Consider the following 20,000-nt stretch of genomic DNA (forward strand, 5'->3'; position numbering starts at 1 on the left):
ACTATGTGACCTTGTTCAATTCTTGAATTGCCAGTTTGTCTGGAATTACCAACACAAAAACCTACCTATTACCTTCAACAATTTCTTCCCCAAAAATGCAAATAACCGATACTATCTTCAATCAATTGATAACCTGAACCTAGCAGTCTCAAAACATCGTTCTGTTACCTATGGATGTAAGTCCATTAAAAAAAAGTATAAAATCTTGGAATAACCTTCCCTATGACCTAAAAGCTCTCCATTCATACTATGTTTTTAAGAGTAATCTATTCCACTCCTTCCTAATTAAATACAGTTAATAAATCCAAAGATATGCGTATCTGTGTATAAGTGTTTGTGATGAGCACATGTGAATAAGTGTGAGTTTGTATGTATCTATGTGTATATTTATGCATGGATGTGTGTGTGTATTTGTATGTTTGTATATATTTGTATTTGTATATACAGTCTGCGCCAAACAAATAGCACACACTATAAATATAATATATTTTATTCATTTTATGCTGTTTTAAGCATTGAAATATCTAAAAATAGTCATAATCAGAGAAGTAATAAAAAACATATCGTTTTTGGCGCTAAATGTTTTCCCGCATCAAAATATGGTAGACCATATGATACTGGTGACAAACAAATAGTACACGTTAGTCATTTAACATTTGACTGCAACAGGCGAATTGCTAATGTGATACATATATTAAGTAATACATATATTAAGGTAGACCAAAGGGTCATCATATGTGAACTAATCATATGTATTACAGAGGGCTACTATGGGATATGGAACTAAGTTAAATGCTGAAGAAGTCGCTATGATGAAGGCATTCAAAGCTGACAATGTATCAATATCTGAGATATCGAGACATATATCACCGTCTAAGATAACGAGACAGCGAAGGTGGAAGTTGATTGAGAAGATTTTGAAGGATCCTGATACATATTTGAAAACAAAATCCAACCAAAATGCTTCGAAGTTAACTAAGCATGACAATCATCACATACTACAAGTGGCTTCAAACACCAGCTGTAGTGCTTAATTGATACACACCCAGCTGGATATTGATGTGTCATTGCATACGATACAAGAACGCTACATCTGAAGTATGGGAAGTGTATGTCAATGCCAGCCAAACATCTGAAGTATGCAAAGTGTATGTCAATGCCGGCCATGAAGAAACATCACATGGAGAAACATATGCCGTATGCCAACAAACATTTGTCTTATCCACCTGATTGGGGCTCAATTATTTGGTCTGATGAGAAGAAATTTAATCTTGATGATCCAGATGGAAATAAATATTATTGGCATGACTTACAAAAAGAGCCCAAGACTTTCTTGTCCAGACAAAATGGTGGTGGGGTGCATTTTCCAAGGCTGGAAATTGCACCCCACCACTATTTTGTCTGGGCAATTATCTGAATTAAAAAGGAAAACAAACAGCTGAACAGAAGACTATATTATTACACTCTCTAATTACTTAATAATAAACTCATATTTGAGAATAGAAATTTTTAGTTTTTTAATGATAAAACAATAAAGAAAAAAGATTTCGGTTTAGTTTTTTTTCTATTTATTAGATAAATACATACAGAATACAAAATTTAAAAAAAATTTACAAAAAAAGTACAAATACTAAGTAATAATTAGGTACAACTACATGGTATTAAAAAAATAAGACAAATAATTATTCATAAATTTCGACGCACGATAGATTAGGAGGCATAATTTATGAACCAATCAATATTTTGTGTATCCGCCTTTAGCTTTAATACAACTAAGAACTCTTCTAGGCATAGACTCAACAAGATTTTTGCACATCGCTTCTGGGACCCTATACCAGGTCTCCTTAAGGACGTCCTTCAGCCAGCCAAGTGTGGAAATTCAAACCTTTGCCAATTCACGGTCAATCCAAGCTCAAATATTTTCAATTGGGTTCAAATCAGGTGAGTATGGAGGCCACGGTATTGACTTGATATTATTATCGTTGAACCACTCCTTTGTATAGTATGCAGTATGTGCAGTAGTGCCATCTTGTTGAAGTTTCCACGGTTTATCATTGAGCATAAGCAGGTCAATTGATGGAATTAGGTTGTTTTCCAGTACTTCTACTTATATTCTGGAGTTGGTTCTTCCGGTGTATGTTTGGCACATACCAACACTTTTGTCATTGAAGCATGACCAGATTCCTATCGAGTCTTCTCCACTTAGTACAGTCGGTCTAATGTACCTGGCGTAATACTTTTTGTGAGCCATTCTTTTGACTGTTATGTTGGATTTGCGATTGTTACTCTCATCACTCCAAATAATGTTTTTCCATTGTTCTATTGTCCAATACCTTCTTTCACGACACCATTTTAGTCTCCTTTGTTTATCATATGGGTGCAGGAGCGGTTTCTTCAAAACAGAGTAGACTCCAATCTTGTGTTTGAAAGTATTTGGCGGACTGTGCTTTGAGAAATACAGTAAAATCTCTTTAGTTCGAATTTTATTAGAAAAAATAAAAGTTTGAAATAGAGAGATTTTTGAGTTATAGAAAGTTAATTTTTCTTAAACGCATTTCACGGTGACTTAGCATTTAATCGAATTATGGAGATTTTCGAATTAAGGAGATTCGAATTAGAGAGATTGTACTGTAGATGTATTTCGTGTTGTATTGAATTCTGTGGTCAATTCTTTGTAACTAATTCTTGGATTAGCTCTGACAGCTCTAAAAAGGGCACTATTGTCCTTTCTGGTGGTTGACAAGGGTCTACCTGGCCTCGTTTTCTTGCTGGCACCACCAGTGTGAAGAAAGTTTTGCTTCGTTGTCCAAATGCATTTCTCAGAAACTCCAATTAACCTGGCAATTTCTCTATTACTTTTGGTTCCTTTTTTGATGTAAGCAATAATTTGCCATCTTTCACCTTGAGTGATGCGTCTTTTGCCCATTTTTTGCGTCTTTTTAGTGCAAACTAACTTAACTTTTGTTTATTTATTAAATAATGATTAACTAATTCCAGGTAAGTCATATTTATATAAGGTTTTTTGACAAAATCAATTAATTTAGGCCTATTAACAAGAAATATGGGGGAAAAACTACTAATTAACTATCAATTAACAAGATTTAAAACTTTTTTGATTGTGCGTCTAAATTTATGAATGAAATAAAATCAAGCTTATCAATTAACTTTTTTGTGTTAATTGGTATAGAATGAGTAATAAACATCCTGTAAAAAAAATTAAGGTATTCTATATAGAGTTTCACTTCCTCTATTAAATTATGTATCAAACATAGCGGTAGCACTTTTATTTTTATTTTAAGTATTTTCTTACATATATGTAAAAAAAAATGAGTGCATCTAAATTTATAAAAACCACTGTATATGTGTGTATATTGTGTATGTATACAATACAGGGGGATATAAGTATATGTGTTTATATCTGTTTGTGAATGTAAGTGTGTATGTGTGTTTGTATGTATGCATTTGTGTCTATATGTGTGTATGTATGTGACTAATACTAAATTACTTTTATTTTTGTTATGATTATTGTAATTATTTTTATTTTTATCATTTTGTTTTTATCATTGTATTGTTAACTAACACTTTTATTATTAATATTATTATTACAAAAGACTTTATAAAAAGGAAATAAGTGCTATTGATCAAAATTAAGGAGATGTTAGATGATGGAGATGTTGCAGCAATGCATTTTTTCAAGTGAAAGTAAAACTGGAAAAATTGATATATGTTTTAACATTACATTGTTTGAAGTTTACAAAAGTTAGATATTTGTGTACACTTTCGTTCACATTTTCTTATTAAAAAAGTGCTGCGACTCTTTTTTGCTATTACCTCAGTTGCAATGGCTGCCAAGACTTCTGTATCAAACACGCTTGAAAGGGCACTACTATTACCATTAAGTTTAGCATTATTATATAGATTTTTTTATCAGTTATTATTTCTGATTTTCCTGATTTGAGGAAAGTCTTTTACAAGGTTGTTCTTGACTTTCTTGAGGCAGCTTTTTATCCTTATATATTGTTTCAGATTTTTTGCTTGCTTCTTCTTTGCATGAATCATTCTTTTTAGAATACTCCAAAAATCTTTAATTGTACATCTTTCTTTAATGTTTAGTTATCCACTTTGGCCACAAAATTTATGGAATTCTTTTCAATAAATGGCGTCACTGTTTTGACATAATGCTACTAATGCCAAGTCAGGTCAAAATTTCATTAATTCAATAAATTATTAACATGATTTTCTTATTTTTTTTAAAATTGGAAAGTTGCACTTTGCAACTTTCCAATTTAAAAAAAAGTCCAAAACAGGTGTTTTGGACTTAGGCTAGTTCTGATCTAAAGGGACAATGTTGTATCTTGTTATCATTTCAAGATAGATCAAATCCTAGAATTGAAAAGGATTTCTGTCATTGCAATTTCTAGTGCTACATTCAAATTTGGGAGTAGTCTGTGTTTAGGAAATTTCATTATGGTGACCAAACATAATTTTGAGCCTAATGTTTTTTTTTTAATTTGTTTAATTGACAATACAACTTCTTCCTTTAGTTTTTTAATCAGAGCTATTTTCAGCTGTTTGATCAGAGGTTTGTCTAAAAATATAATCTCAAATAATTTCAATTTATAATTTCAAAGTGGTGAACTTTTTCTGTATGATTGATGTATGAAATAAAATTTGTATTTTTCTTTTTCTGATGTTTTGACATCATTTTCTTAAAACTGAGCAACTTTTGTGCAATTTTTTTTTTTTTAATTTGAAACAAAATAGAAATATAAAAATAGAAATATAAAAAAAGTCTCAATGAAACTTTTATGGTTGCTTTTTAACTATTTTTTAACCTTAAAACTTTTCTTGAATTTTTTTGAAGTAATTTATTTTTATGACAGAAATTTATTTACTTTTAATGATGGATTATCGTGGATTAAAAAGAAAACAAGATTGTTTTATGTCAGTATAGGAGCCTATGATGGCGTGAAGGTTTGTGAGTTGGTTAGAATTTTTCCTTAATATCAGCTTTTGCAATTTTACAAGAATGATTTTGGCTAATATCAAGATGATGGTTTAGCTATTTTTAAGAGTAAAAGTGGCCAGGAAATGGAGCAACCACAACAAAAAAAAATTGAAAGTAACAATCTTGATATCTTTATTAATTACAGTATTGAAATAATTAATTTTCTTGATTTAACTGTAAATCTCTTTGAAAATTCAACTTTACTGGAAACCTGATAACTAACCAAGTTATGTTAGCGCTGATTCCAACCATGACTAAATTCACATAATATTGTCACATGACAAATTTCACTTCAATACCGACACTTGACTAAATTCACATAATATTGAAAAAATATTATCAGTCATGTCATCAACCTAATTTTATATATATCCATCCCACTTTATGATGAAAAATTAAATCATTTTACACCTTTTTTTCATAAAACTACAATCTACACAAAATATTAGACAGAAACACAATTAAGCTATTCCTGTATGTCAAAAATCAAATTTGTAATAAATTTGCACAAAAAACATATTTTGTATGGTGATTAAAAGGCATCTGAAAAAAACCTGAAATTTAAAATCTATATATCCATCATGTACCAAGCCACCATAAGCTCAAACAATCCTGAATACAAAGATAAAGTGTATATCGACATATGCAAAACCCCTTTTATATTTAGGTATGCAAACCATTTAAAATCATTTAACATAAATAAGTACACAAATTACACTGACTTATCTAAGGAAATATGGAAAAGAAAAGAAAATAACTCATCACCTTTAATCAAATGAAATATTAAATTTTGTGAGCCATACAATCAAAAAGTTTGTAATCTTTTTGAATTTAATTTAAATTTTTTGTCTATCTAATTTAAATATTGTTTTACAAATGAAACAATCTACTTTTAAAAAAAGGTATATATATATCATATATATAAACCATTATATACCATATATAAAACCATATATATATATATATCTATATATATATATATATATATATATATATATATATATATATATATATATATATATATATATATATATATATATATATATATACATATATATATATATATATATATATATATATATATATATATATATATATATATATATATATATATATATATATATATAGATCTATAGTTTGTTGTCTTTGGGAAGAGCGGAAGGAAAAAAGTGATTCTTACGCCAACACATACGTCACTTTTAATCACTTTTGACTTTCGTCCAACATTTGCGTGTTGGACGAAAGTAAAAACCATTAATTTAATTACAAATAAATCGTTTTTTAAAAAAACCACAAAAACGCAAATTTAATTGACTCGCAAGGGAGTGCTGCTACATTGACTGACAAATAGCCTGACCCGCAAGGGAGTGCTGCTACATCTACTATCTTTTAGCCTGAACCGCAAGGGAGTGTTGCTACATCGACTGAGGGTTTGGTTGGGGCAGGCAGTCTCTCAATTAATAAAAAAAAAATATATATATATATATATATATATATATATATATATATATAACACACACATAAACACAAACAGATATATATATATATATATATATATATATATATATATATATATATATATATATATATATATATATATATATATATATATAATTTATTGCTAGTCATTATCTTTAAAATTTAGGAGCATGATTCATTGTCTGATAAAAAAAAAGAACTCAACTTAAAAATTAAAGACTTAGAACAAAATACACCCAGGTATGATGATTTTTGGATATCTGTTTTGTGATATTTTAACTATACTAACATGATATTAAGTGTTTTTAAATAAGACCAATTAAATATTTAAGTTTAATATTAACTTAATTTGTATTAAATATTTGCTTGAAGATAGTAATTTGTTGAATTGTTACCAATTCAACAAATAATTATCTTCAAACAAATAATTATTCTACAAATTTTAAAATACAAATGTTCAAAGTTATAGTTCTGATCAATATTTTTTTTACTGCATGTGTACGAAGTTAAAATAAATGCAAGTCTTGAAACGTGCAGCATAAGCAAAACATTTTTTTTAAAAAGTTGTTATTTTATTATGTAACATGCAACTTAAACAAAACATTCTTTTAAAAGTGTGGTTATTTTATTATGAAACAGCATCTTAAACAAAAAATTCTTTTGAAAGTGTTGTTATTTTATTATGAAATGTGCAACATAAACAAAACATTATTATGAAATGTGCAACATAAGCAAAATGTTATTTTGTTATGGAATTTCTTTATAGTGATGTCTATTTATCACTACGTGACCGCCAAATTCTTGACTGGCATCTTGCTAACCTTGAGTTTGCAAATGCCACACCACTTTCTCAACTTTCTCTTAAACATTGGGACCAAGATGATGATTTCGAATTTACAGGAAGTCATGTTACGGTTAGCAATGGTTTTTCTTGTGTACCGGCAGCACTTGCAGAAGGGCTTGATATCAGATTGAATTGTGCTGTACGAAATATTAAATACACTCGACAAGGTACATCGAGTATGCTTCTTATTTTCAAAGAAATTTTTCATTTTAGACATTCTAAATTTGTGTTATTTCGCACAAGCATTATTATTTCTCACTACTCAGTCTGTTATCTTAGGTGTAGAAGTTGTGGGTTCATACCTCAAAAACGGCCTACTTGCAACTCATGTATTCAAAGCTGATGCTGTCTTGTGCACACTCCCTCTTGGAGTTTTAAAACAATGTTCTCCTCCTGCTGTTTATTTTATTCCTCCCCTTCCAGACTGGAAAACTGGTGCCATTGAAAGAATGGGATTTGGCAATTTAAATAAGGTTCTGAATTTTTTTAATTCTATTTTTTTGAATAAATGAAATCAATATTAAAACAATATCTAGGCTAAGTAAAATAAAATAAATAATGTGATGAATAATCATTAACTAATAATTATAAAATTTTATTTTTTCTGTGTTCTGATTTTTGAATAAAACTGTTTTGTGCTTTAATTGAATATTTAATTAATTTAAAGTGTTCTGTTAAATTAGGTTGTTCTGTGTTTTGACCGAGTATTTTGGAATGCAGAAACCAATCTCTTTGGTCACGTAGCAAGTGCAACAGCTAATCGCGGTGAATTGTTTTTATTTTGGAGCATATACAAAGCACCTGTCCTACTAGCATTAGTTGCCGGAGAAGCTGCTAACAAATTAGAAACTTACTCTGACGATGTTATAGTCGGAAAATCGATAACCGTACTAAAAGAGATTTTTGGAAATAACAATGTTCCTCAGGTAAGATCACGATTACTTGTCCCTATGCTTTTATAATATGTTGAAATAAAAATATGCTACATTTTACGTTTCAAAAATTTTAGTTTTTATCTTAATTTTCATTTTGATCTTTATTAATTTCAAAGATTTTTCAATGAATTTCATAACTTTTTTTAGCCAAAAGAAACAGTTGTTACAAGATGGAAATCCGATGAGTGGTCCCGTGGATCATACTCTTATGTAGCAGCTGGATCTTCTGGCAACGATTACGATGTTATGGCTGCACCTGTTGCCCCTCCTCCTACGCCTGGTCTTCCAAATTTTCCGGGTTCGAATGTACCTCGAGTTTTCTTTGCTGGAGAACATACAATACGAAACTATCCTGCAACTGTCCATGGTGCTTTGTTAAGTGGATTACGCGAGGCTGGGCGTATAGCGGATCAGTTTTTAGGACTACCCTACGATTTAAATAAGTTTGCGACACAAAACCAAGCTAGATAGACGCCAGAATAATAAAACGTTAACACTCATCTGTATATAATAGTTTCGTACTGTCTTATTACTCCTTTATACTCTGGTTATTTTAACCATTATATTTTCTGAATCTATATCTTTTAAACAGTTTACGAAATGAATATTTAAATTTATTTAAATTTAATTTATTATGTCAAATTAAATTTTTTGTTTTTATTACTTTTTTAAAATTTTTATCCCTAAATAAATAACATTTTAATTAAAATGTCTATAAAAAAATGCATTGAATTAAATTAAAATTACAGCGTTATCCTTAGAAAACTTAAAATTATTGTTGATATTCTATTAATAACATATTAAAATGCCTAGAAATGCTTAAATAATGTATATTAATACGTTATCACAAAATTTCATAAAACTTCACAAAATAACTTTCAACTTTTTTAATAAATAGATCTCTGTATTAAAAAAAGTACTTTAATAATTACAAAGTGTTCCACAAGGGATACAGATAGGCTACAATCTTAAAAATTTAAAATAGAGGCATCTAGCTCCTACTAAATTTTATTGTGATATTCGAACGTACCATATGAAATGTTTTCTCTATTGATAATATATAATAAAAAAAAAGTAAAAACTTTTTAGTTATTATCGATGAAAAGCTTAGATAGAGACACCGCATCAAAAATTTAAAAAAATTTAGTATATAAATCGATAAACTATTTAACGCGTATTTAAGTAAAAGTCAATTATATTTCTCACTTAATGAATGTCGAGTTAAATATGCAAATATTGCATGGTGGTAGCACAAAACGAACGTATGTTTAGTTAATTCATGTGGTGGGAAAAAATTTTTATTAATCTATATACAGGGTTGCCACTCAACCTGGAAATGGCTTGAATCCCAGGGAAAACCTGGAAAACTCTGGGTTTATTTTAATTTAATAATTTGATGTGCCTTTTCTATGTTGCTCAAGGGTGGATTGTGATGTATGACTGAGATACGCTAAGGTGCATCAGTTAAGACCAAGTCCAGTTGGACTTCCGTCTGAAACTGATGAAGCTGTTGGATTAAAGGTTGAATTTATTACGTTTTGATGAAAATAATTATCATTTAAATTATCTAAAAACATTTGCGCTGATTTATCATTATTTAGTACTGCTTGTACATTATTATCGCTCCATTTTATATTTGGATAATTGAAGTCAAGTATTTGTTATTATCACTAGCTTTTTTAGCTTGTTTAAAAATCAATTCAATTTTGTCATTACTTCTGATGCATCTGGTGGACGATAGATACAGTCAGTTGATATGGTTTCATTTTCAATTTTAATAACGCACCATACTTGTTCGATCGATATATCGTTGAATAATTTTTCCGTCGTAGAATATGCGACATATTTATCTTTTATATACATGGCTACCCCACCGCCACGGTGTTTACTTGAGTTAGCTCTGCAACGATTGCAGTAAAGTATATTATAATCCTCTTTATATAATTTGCATTATACTTGAAGGTGTAAACCACGTTTCACTAATCATAAAAACATCAGATATAAATGTAGCCACTTCTGCTGGAAAAAGACCAAATTTATTATTGAGTGAAGTGGCATTAGTGTATCGGCAGTTCAGGTGGATAGATGATCGTAGTTTTTCGTTTACTCTAGATGAATTCGCTAATGAACCATCATTAATATAGCGATTTATATATAAATCATGCATATACAAATCACCATTCCCACTGTGTAAATTATTTAATAAATTTGTTGTATTTTCTAGCGATAGTAATTTTCGTTGTTATTTAGTTAACTTCAATACTTCATTACCTCGAATACCATAATAAAATTTTTCATTTGTATTTAAGCATTAGGTGTTTTACATTGCTCTCTTAGATGTTTAGCTTCTACTCGTCCAGCCTCGGTCAAGTCTGGATTTAAATATATGCCTTGAATTTTGTTGCGATTTTACAGAAGCTGATTTTAGAACGAAGTTACGATTTCGTTTGTCACCAACGTCTACTAAAACCGTCGCTCGCTTTTTCGTATTTTTAGATTTAAAACAATACACTTTTGAAACTATACTTTTATCGATATCAATATCATTTAATAGCTTCTCAATTACTGTTTTATCGTGATCATTACCAACATTATTTTGATTTGACAGTGGTGGTGGTATACCAAAAACGACTTTTCTATATTCAATAATTTTATAAAAATTTAGTAAAAGAGAATCCTTTTAATTTAATTTTTTAATTTAATAAAAGAGAATTCTTTTCATTTTTAATTATGTTAAGGGTTTATTTATTACATTTGAACCTATTTACCTAGGGTTCCAAAAAGTAAAAAGTTGCTTCTCAAACCTACTCAAAATTTGCTATATCCTAAAAGAAGCTGCCCACAAAGGTCACCCAACTAACACAATATTTAAAGACTTTGCGAAAGCATTCCACAAAGCTCCGCACCGTAGTCTACTGCACAAGCTATAATCGTACACTTTTCACAAATAGATCGAGTTCGTAATAACAAATCTTAATGAAAAACAATCTTCAGGAATTCGCTACAACGATCTGTTCTCGGACCACTCCTATTTTTCTTCTACATTGATGATCTACCAGACAAAGTACTAGATGATTTCAAAATGTATACTGACGGCTGTAAAAAAATCGGGGTTTTCAAATCGAAAAAAGACACCATAAAAATCAAAGACAATATCAACAAAGCAGTGAAGCGGACACACATTGCTCATGTTATTCAATGTCGATAAGTATAAACTCATGCACACTGGTTGCAACAACAGCAAAAAATTGACTACAACTTACACAATGAACGACATTGTCGGTCAACTACATCAGTTATCGTGCACAACATCTTAACGAGATCTAGGCGTTGTAAAGACTAATAATTTAAAAGTCAGAAAACAAATATCACGTCCGCATAAGCTGACAACAGTATGCTTGGCATGTTCAAAAGTGCTTTTCGAGGTCGTAGTCTTGTACTACGGCGCAAATTTCATACGTTTGCCCACACTTGGAATTCGCTGTACAAATGATCATCATATCTAGCCCAAGATATAGCCAAACTCAAGCAAGTTTAACACCGAGTCACAAAGTACATCTATACCATAAAGTACTTACCCTAGACTCAGCAAATACGCTAACCGAACGATGAACAAGAGGAGATCTTATTGATCAACACAAAATCAACATTTGCAGTCAATTGAAACTATGTAGAACGAAAAAACCTCATAACCAACTGTAAAGTCAAGCATGAAAGGCTTCCAATCCAAAACGCAATGAATTCAACAAATATAAATAAATTCAAACATGAACTATCTTTTCTATAACACCTTAACTGTAATTTGACAATTAAAAATTTTTTATAATTTCATTTGAAAGTTAAAGTACTTTCATCACAGAGCCTGGTATGCCATCAATAATATTTTAATTAATAACATGTAAGTTTTATTCTACACATTATTTTATACCTGCTTAATTATTTTTAATTTTAACTGTAACTTAATTTTTCTTTCTGCTAAAGTTAAATAAGCTATAGAAATTAAAACTAGAAAGTTAAAAACTTTAATATTTTAAATATAACTAAATATAAGTTTTTCATTATCCTTTTAATAAGTTTAATAATTTGAAAAAAATCTTTTTATTTTATAAAAAGTTATTATTGATAATCCGATAGCTGATTCAATCGCAGCAATAGTTGTTATTTATATTGATATTATTTTTCCTTCTAAAGAAAAATTAGTTAACATAGTTAGCATAAAATTCATTGAAATTGGTAATAAAAAAATTTCTTTTATAGTAATATTATATAACTTCTATTATAGTATTATTATATTACTTCTGTTAATAATTATTACTATGATACTAATAAAAATCATAATTAAATTAATAGATTAAAAGTCAAATAATATTATTCTCATTGTAGTTCACCTCTAAATCATTCGTAAATTAATCCTGTGAAAAATATAATTATAAATGAATAAATTACAGATTTTTATTTATTGTTATTATTATTATGTATTTCACCGTAAAGAAAAATTTATAAAGTTATCATAAAATGTAAATACACGGCTGGGACATGAAGAAGACAAATTCAGTCTCATCGCCATGCTCCTTTAAAATATAAATATAAATAAAAAACTACGCTACATCGTTACGCTACAACTACATACGCTACAACTACATTTTTTCCTTACACCACAAAGTAAAATATGCAACAAATACATAAATAAATACAAACAAAAAAAGTCTTAGTTATTATTATTATTATTTTTAACTTTTATTCCTTAAGATTTCAAATTTTAAATAAATAAAATGAAGATAAAACATGATCAACAAAAGAAGGGAAGTATGGAGCTAGTATTATTAAAAATATTTATATATTATAATGTATAATACATGCCTCACATAAAATAAATTTTTTAAGAAACTCTATTATACAAAACACAAAATTGTAGTAATTATAATAGTCTATTAAATTTGAACTCACTGATCATGGAAATAAATAATTTCTAAATTAAATACTAAAAACAATACCGCAATTAAATTTTTTTTTATACAAAATGGTTGACCAGTTGAAGGAAAAAAATTGAATCCACATTTATAAATAAACAATTTTTTTTTTCCACAAGATATTTAAAAGAAAGTAAAGTTGAAAATAAAACTATAAAACTAAGAAGAAAACTAATTAATAAATAAATAAACAAATTTAATTTTATAAATTGTTTCTTTAATGTTGAATAAAAACATTTTGTTTTTTTGAACTAGAATCATAAGTAATAGTTAAAACAGTTTTTATTTATTCTATATATTCTATAAATTTTACGTTAATAAGTATTATTTTATCAATTGGTAAGAAAGGTGTTCATACCAATTGGTAAAATAATACTGATTAACTTAAAATTTAAAGACTATATAGAATAAAAAAATAAAGCTAAATATGATCAATTTAAAATATCGTTATTTAAATAGTAAAGAATATCTGACATCATTGTCACAAATAAAAATAAAATTACTATAGCTCCTACCTATAGTATCATTAATTAATTAATAAAGCAAAAGAAAAAAATACAGCTACTAATCAAAAAACAGAAGAATAGGATTTAAAGTATTTACACACATTAGAGGCCTCAAATTTATTAAAACAGAAATAAAAAAGATTATAAATCATTCATAGTTAAACTGTAAATCTCAGAAAAAGGTTCCTTTTTCCTCACGATATAATGATTTACGCCATTTTTTATGATCAAGGTAACTTAATTATTAAAAATTTATGATTTCTTTATAAGTGGATATCTTATGGGAAATTGTAATTAACTATCCATAAGACATTCACGCAACACATCTGTATCTCTAATGTTCAAATATCTTGTTAATAACATCATAACTATTAATTAAACGAATAATTCTACTTCATCTCTTGAGAAGAATACTTTTTTATTCATCTCAGTCACGTGATACAGTTTAGCTATTTATGAGCATAACTATTAACGACTTTTACTGTCACACCTCCATTATTTAAAATTAATATTTCAATTTTTATTACATTTAATTATTATTAATTTTAGTATTTCACTTCTTTAAAACTCTTCATTTTCCACTGGACATCTATCTTTTTGTACTTTTCTCATCTCACCCAACTAACTTCTTTAAAATTTATTTTGCGTCTCTAAGACATCCACTTCTTGATGCATCTTTACAAAAATTTTTCAAAAAATTATAAAATTCATAGCTAATTATAAATGCTAAATTATAAAAGTAATTGTAACTTCTAATATTTCAATTTTATTTGCAGGCGACACCAAATTTAAATAACACAAAATTCTTTCTTGTTTCTTTTTTTATTTTCACGTGGAAAAAGTAGATAAACTTAACCGAAAATAAAAATAGATATGCCATAAATAAAGTCAATATTTTTAAAAATATTGATAATAAATACTTTAAAATAATGACCACGTGAGAAGGAGTTAATAAATTAGTAGTAATAGTATATCACTAGTTATATCAAAACTATGTATTATTTTAAAAATTTGGATTAGATTGTATCGTAGCAGTCAAAACTGAAATTTTACAGTTACCAAGTGTTTGATCACTCTTGTACATAGCATAGGCAATTCTGCTTATGCTATGTACAAGAGTGATACAAAATTATATACATTATTTACCTCATCAATTTAAAAGATTTTATTGTTTGAAGAAGTTTAAATTAATTATCTCCTAAAGATAGTGGATTTTTAAGAAGAGTATTTTGTATTATGTGACTATTATTAAAAGTATTATGTGACTAAAAATTACCGGATAAAATTAAAAACAGTTAAAATTAAACCAATATTTAAAACTGGTGAAACATTTATTAAACTACTGATCTCAGTAGTTTAATAAATGTCATACTTTTTTACATTCTGTAAACTAGTTGAACGAATATCTGCAATATTATATATATATCTAATTCAAAAAAAAAATTTAAATAAAAAGCGATTCGTTTTTTAAACACTCAACCAGACAATTTTTAGATACTCTTTTTCTACCCTGTTAATCATAACATCAAAAAATATAACTAAAAAAAGGTAAAGTGTGGGATAAAAAATCTAACCCAATGAAAGTTTCAAATTTTACTTGTGTGACAGATAACAAAGTCTTATTCAGAAAATAAAAAATATCCATATCTTTTAAAAATTTCCCTAAACTTCTATTCTTGTTACCCTACTATACAAATTATAGAATTGATTTTCAAAAAACTTAACAAAAACTGTAAATGTTATAATGCTTGGCGACGAGACAATCTATTCTATTCATCAGAGATCTTTTTGAGTCGATAAATCTCGGAAGCTTATGCGTCAATGTTAAATAAGTTATTTTTAAATTCAGAAAGAAAAATACATCTTGCTTTGTTCCAACCAGCAAAAAAATAATATACCAAAAATGCTACCAGCTCTAAAAACTGATAACACTAACATCAGTAGAACTAAAACAACTAAGTTTAAACAACTATTAACGAGAAGATTTCTTGGAAAATGATGGTTTCTTGGAAAGAATATATAAATTGTATTTATGCTTTTTCATACTTTGGTATTTATAGTATTTAAGATACTATAAATATTAAAGTATCAAAAAGTATCGGCGTACTCTACAAAGCTAAACCGATACTTACCCAAAAAAAAAAAATTAAAAACTCTCAACTTTGTAAATTCAAAGTTATCAAACTTACGTTAACATTGCAGGGGGGAGTATACACAAATTTAAATTAAATTATCTACATATTCATCAGAACATACATCAATATTAGTTAATAAAAAAGATAAACTCACTCATGTCTTTACTTAAAACTATAAATGCATTAAATATTACTTACACAATAAATATAATAATACTAATTACACAATAAATATGATAATACTAATTCGGATCGGCCGATCCGAATTTGTAAGTTCTATGTTTTGGTAAAATATTTTGTTATATAGTAGCGACCACGGTATACACTAGCAAACTGCAAGAATTTTTTTTTTCTTTTTGTATAAGCAATGTAAAGTTCCTGTTCCTTTTGTGAAATACCTTTTTGCATAAATTTGTGACAAACCTATTTGCATAAATTTGTGATATATCTTTTTAACAGAAGCTAGACATTATTAAAAAGAATATTCTCATCACAGTATTGTGTAAATAAAAAATATATAAATTACAATTTATACGATTCCTATTTCTAATAGTAGATCTTACAATGTACATTATGTTATATATCAAAAAATTAAAAGCTAAAAAAATAAATTCCATATACATATGTGTATATATATATATATATATATATATATATATATATATATATATATATATATATATATATATATATATATATATATATATATGATATATATATATATATATATATATATATATATATATATATATATATATATATATAAAAGGCTGTGTGTGACACGGGTGGTGTAACCCCCCCCCCCTACCACATCAATGAATTTTGTGTTGATTTTGTCGGCAAATTTGACCCTTTAAGACAAATCAGTCGGCAAATGTAGACCCTTTAGACAATTCAGTCAGAAAATTTAGACAGTCAGTCGGCTAATCTAAGAAAACGAGGACCTTTTTTTTTGGTCGGCAAAAAAAAAGGTCCTTGTTTATAAAAAAAAAGTTATATTTTTATATAATAAAAAATTCAAACTTTTATTTAAACTTTAAACGGTAATACTTAAAATTGAAAATGTATTTTGATTTTGATGGAGATATTATGAAAATTCAGAAACTGAGTAATATTGACCTTCAAATAAAATAATTAATGCCTGTCTGTTATCTTTGAATTAACTGAACTTCTTATACAATCGGACTTCTTTTAGGCTCTTACATATTTGAGTTTTTCAGTTTTTAACTATATTGTTTTCAAGTCTGTTTGCTGTGTCTGTTTATAGTCTGATTGTAGTCAAGTCTGTTGAACTTGGATAGCAACTGATTATTTTTTTAAATTGTCTGTTTTAAATTTTTATAAATACTTATTTCCAGTTAATCTTGCATTTTAGCCATATTTTCACTATTTTTTTTTTATCGATATATCTCTTTTAAAAATATTTTATTAGTACTAAAATCACATTTTATTAGTAACAAAATTAATTTTTGTTTAACACCGCTTTGTCACTTAAATAAAATTGTTTTGCTTAATTTCGATTTGTCAATATTTTAAATCTTTTTTATATATAGATTTAAAACTTTAATCTTTCATTGGATTATTTGACATATTTAAATAATTTTAAGAAGAAATAAAAGAATTTTTCAGTCATTGTTTATTTTGATCTTTAATTAGTTGCAAATTGTTATATTATTTAAAAGTAGGTATTGTTTTTAAAATATTTGTTAGCAGAAATATTGATTAAAATTTTTTCTTCGGTTATTTTGTATTGTGTTTACATTCGCCGTAAATATTGCAAATCACTAGATTTATTTACCGGCTTAAATTTGTTTACTAAAAAAAAGAAGTACAATTGTTAGAAAATTTTTAACTTTATGTTTTCTTATTAAAGTAGTAAATAGGGTAAATAGGAGTAATTACTTTTTTGACAAAAGATTTCGGAAATAAAGCAAATTAATTACTTATATAACAAACATTCCATATTTTCTTTTTAATAATACATTTGCGGAAATGCGGCTAATTTTGAGCATGATTATAGTCTCTCGTGAGTTTAAACAATAGATTTTATAAATATCTCGACGGCTTTTATAAAACCACTATTAGATAATATTTGTACGTTAATAAAATAATAGTTTTGGCTAAATTACGTTTTAACAATAGTTTACAAATAAATAATTATAATTTTCTTTCGTTTTTTTTTAATTTTTTTTTATTGCAATTTATTTAAATGTTTAGTTTCTAATTTATCTAAATTTAAAATCTTTAGATTGCTGTAGCTAGTTAAAATGATGGATAGAAAAATAAGCATAAAAGTTTACCGATCACCTCTTGTGGGATTTCAACCATTTGACGAAAGTTTAATGTCAAAACTTCGAATTAGAGCAAAATCTTTTCCAGAGGAGCTCTTGCGGGAAAGTTTTAACACAAAAAACGCTAAAAACGGTTATTATCATCCTCCCGCCATAAATCATAAACGTTTAATGAGCTGCGGTGAAATACAAACCGCTTTAGTTACAATGGCAATTCAGGAAGGAAATGTTATTCAACTTTGGAGACTACTATCTCGCAAAGATTCTGACCCCAATCATGTTGACGGTTTTGGTCTCCAGCCAATACATTACGCGTGCATGTACGGTGAGTTAGATATTATAAAAATACTCTTACAGCACAGTGTAGACGTAAATGCAAAAACTTTAACAGGTGAAAATGCTCTTGATATCGCTGTAAAAGAAGGAAACTTTGAAGTTGCTCAATATTTGATTAATAAAGGAGCATATGTAACCACCATTGTTAACGGAATTAAAGGGGTAACCTGTCAATCAAAAGAAACCATTAAACCTAAAGTTACCACTGGTCGATCACAAAGGTCAGTTAGTATGATGAGCTCATATGCCTCTTTCTAACGGTAACAAATATAAATTATAAGATGTTTATTATTATTTGAACAGCATTTTAAAAGTTTGTAATGCAAACTTTATGACAATCATTGTGAAGTACTGTAGATTTCCGAAATTTCTGGTTTTTATTGACAATTTAATATATTATAAGAAAAGAGCAAGTTTTTATTGACTATCAGTAAAAATTTCTTTTATTTTTAAAATTAGATTTTTTAATCCAAATTAAATAAGTTTGGTTTTTGTTTATTTTAATCCGTAAATTCCGTCTTAATTACTTGATTATAAGTCTATTATGCAACATTATAAGTTTAACTTGTTGTTGTTCATTTTGCGAAAGGTTTATTTGCTGAGTTTATGTTGAATCCTACATAAATTATAGACTTCAAAACAACAAACATTGTCTAAAACATAAATAAAATTAAAGAAAGTTTTATACTTTCTTAAGAGTTCATAATCGATCAAATTCAAAACTTGACAAGAAAAAAACGTTTATAAAATTTTGGTTTGAAGAAAGAAACGTTATTAGGGCGTAAAGCATTTTTTCAACTATATTTTTAAGGTTATAGAACTTTAATTTGTATTCAAATTGTAAAACATGCTCAATTAAGCAAGCTCTTTGTTTTTTAATATTACTTTTTTAAGCCACACCATAGCATCTATCGATAGATACACAAAAATGCAAAGGTTAACGTTACTTATCTGTCCAATATAAGTCTTCGCAAACAAGTTTGCTTAATAATTTCCTATAGTAATAATAATAGGCCAACGCTCTTCTTCATTTCCAGTAACTTCTGGGGTACCTCAAGGTTCTATTCTTGGTCCTTTTTTGTTTCTTATCTACATTAGTGATCTTTCTGACAAACCAACATCTAAAGTAGCTTTTTTTGCTGATGACTCAAAGTTATACTCCTCTCTTGACAAAAAGTCATCTCTTTTTGATCGCTTAGAACAGGCACCCAATCTTGAATCTGATCTCACTTCTGTAACAGGTTAGAGTTTGCAGTGACTTGTGAATTTTAACTCCATCAAAACTCAGCTATTTACTGCAAACAACATCACAATACTGTCGACTTTCCTATATTAATAAATAGCAACCCTCTTACGGGGTCCTCTTTTTTACGTCTACTTGGATTATTGTTCACTATTATGGAGACCTTTTATAAAGACCATATATACAAGTGAAATTAGCACATGATAAAGCTTCTATTTATTGTGCTTGCCATTTTCTTACTCCTGATTCCATT

At 27.7% G+C, this 20,000-nt stretch overlaps 1 protein-coding gene across 1 annotated transcript in view; it reads left to right on the forward strand.

The window, feature by feature from the left end:
* The window catches only part of LOC105844871 (lysine-specific histone demethylase 1A), a 65,727-nt gene extending 56,814 nt beyond the window's left edge, over positions 1 to 8,913 (forward strand). Inside the window, exons 11-15 of the mRNA XM_065793113.1 lie at positions 6,654 to 6,727; positions 7,254 to 7,498; positions 7,611 to 7,804; positions 8,015 to 8,257; positions 8,414 to 8,913. Coding sequence (XP_065649185.1) covers positions 6,654 to 6,727; positions 7,254 to 7,498; positions 7,611 to 7,804; positions 8,015 to 8,257; positions 8,414 to 8,737 — 1,080 coding nt within the window. The 3' untranslated portion in view covers positions 8,738 to 8,913. The remainder of the gene's footprint in view (positions 1 to 6,653; positions 6,728 to 7,253; positions 7,499 to 7,610; positions 7,805 to 8,014; positions 8,258 to 8,413) is intronic.
* Positions 8,914 to 20,000: the final 11,087 nt, after the last annotated feature.

The sequence above is a fragment of the Hydra vulgaris genome, chromosome 03 (assembly GCF_038396675.1).
Source record: "Hydra vulgaris chromosome 03, alternate assembly HydraT2T_AEP".
Taxonomy (NCBI): Eukaryota; Metazoa; Cnidaria; class Hydrozoa; order Anthoathecata; family Hydridae; genus Hydra; species Hydra vulgaris.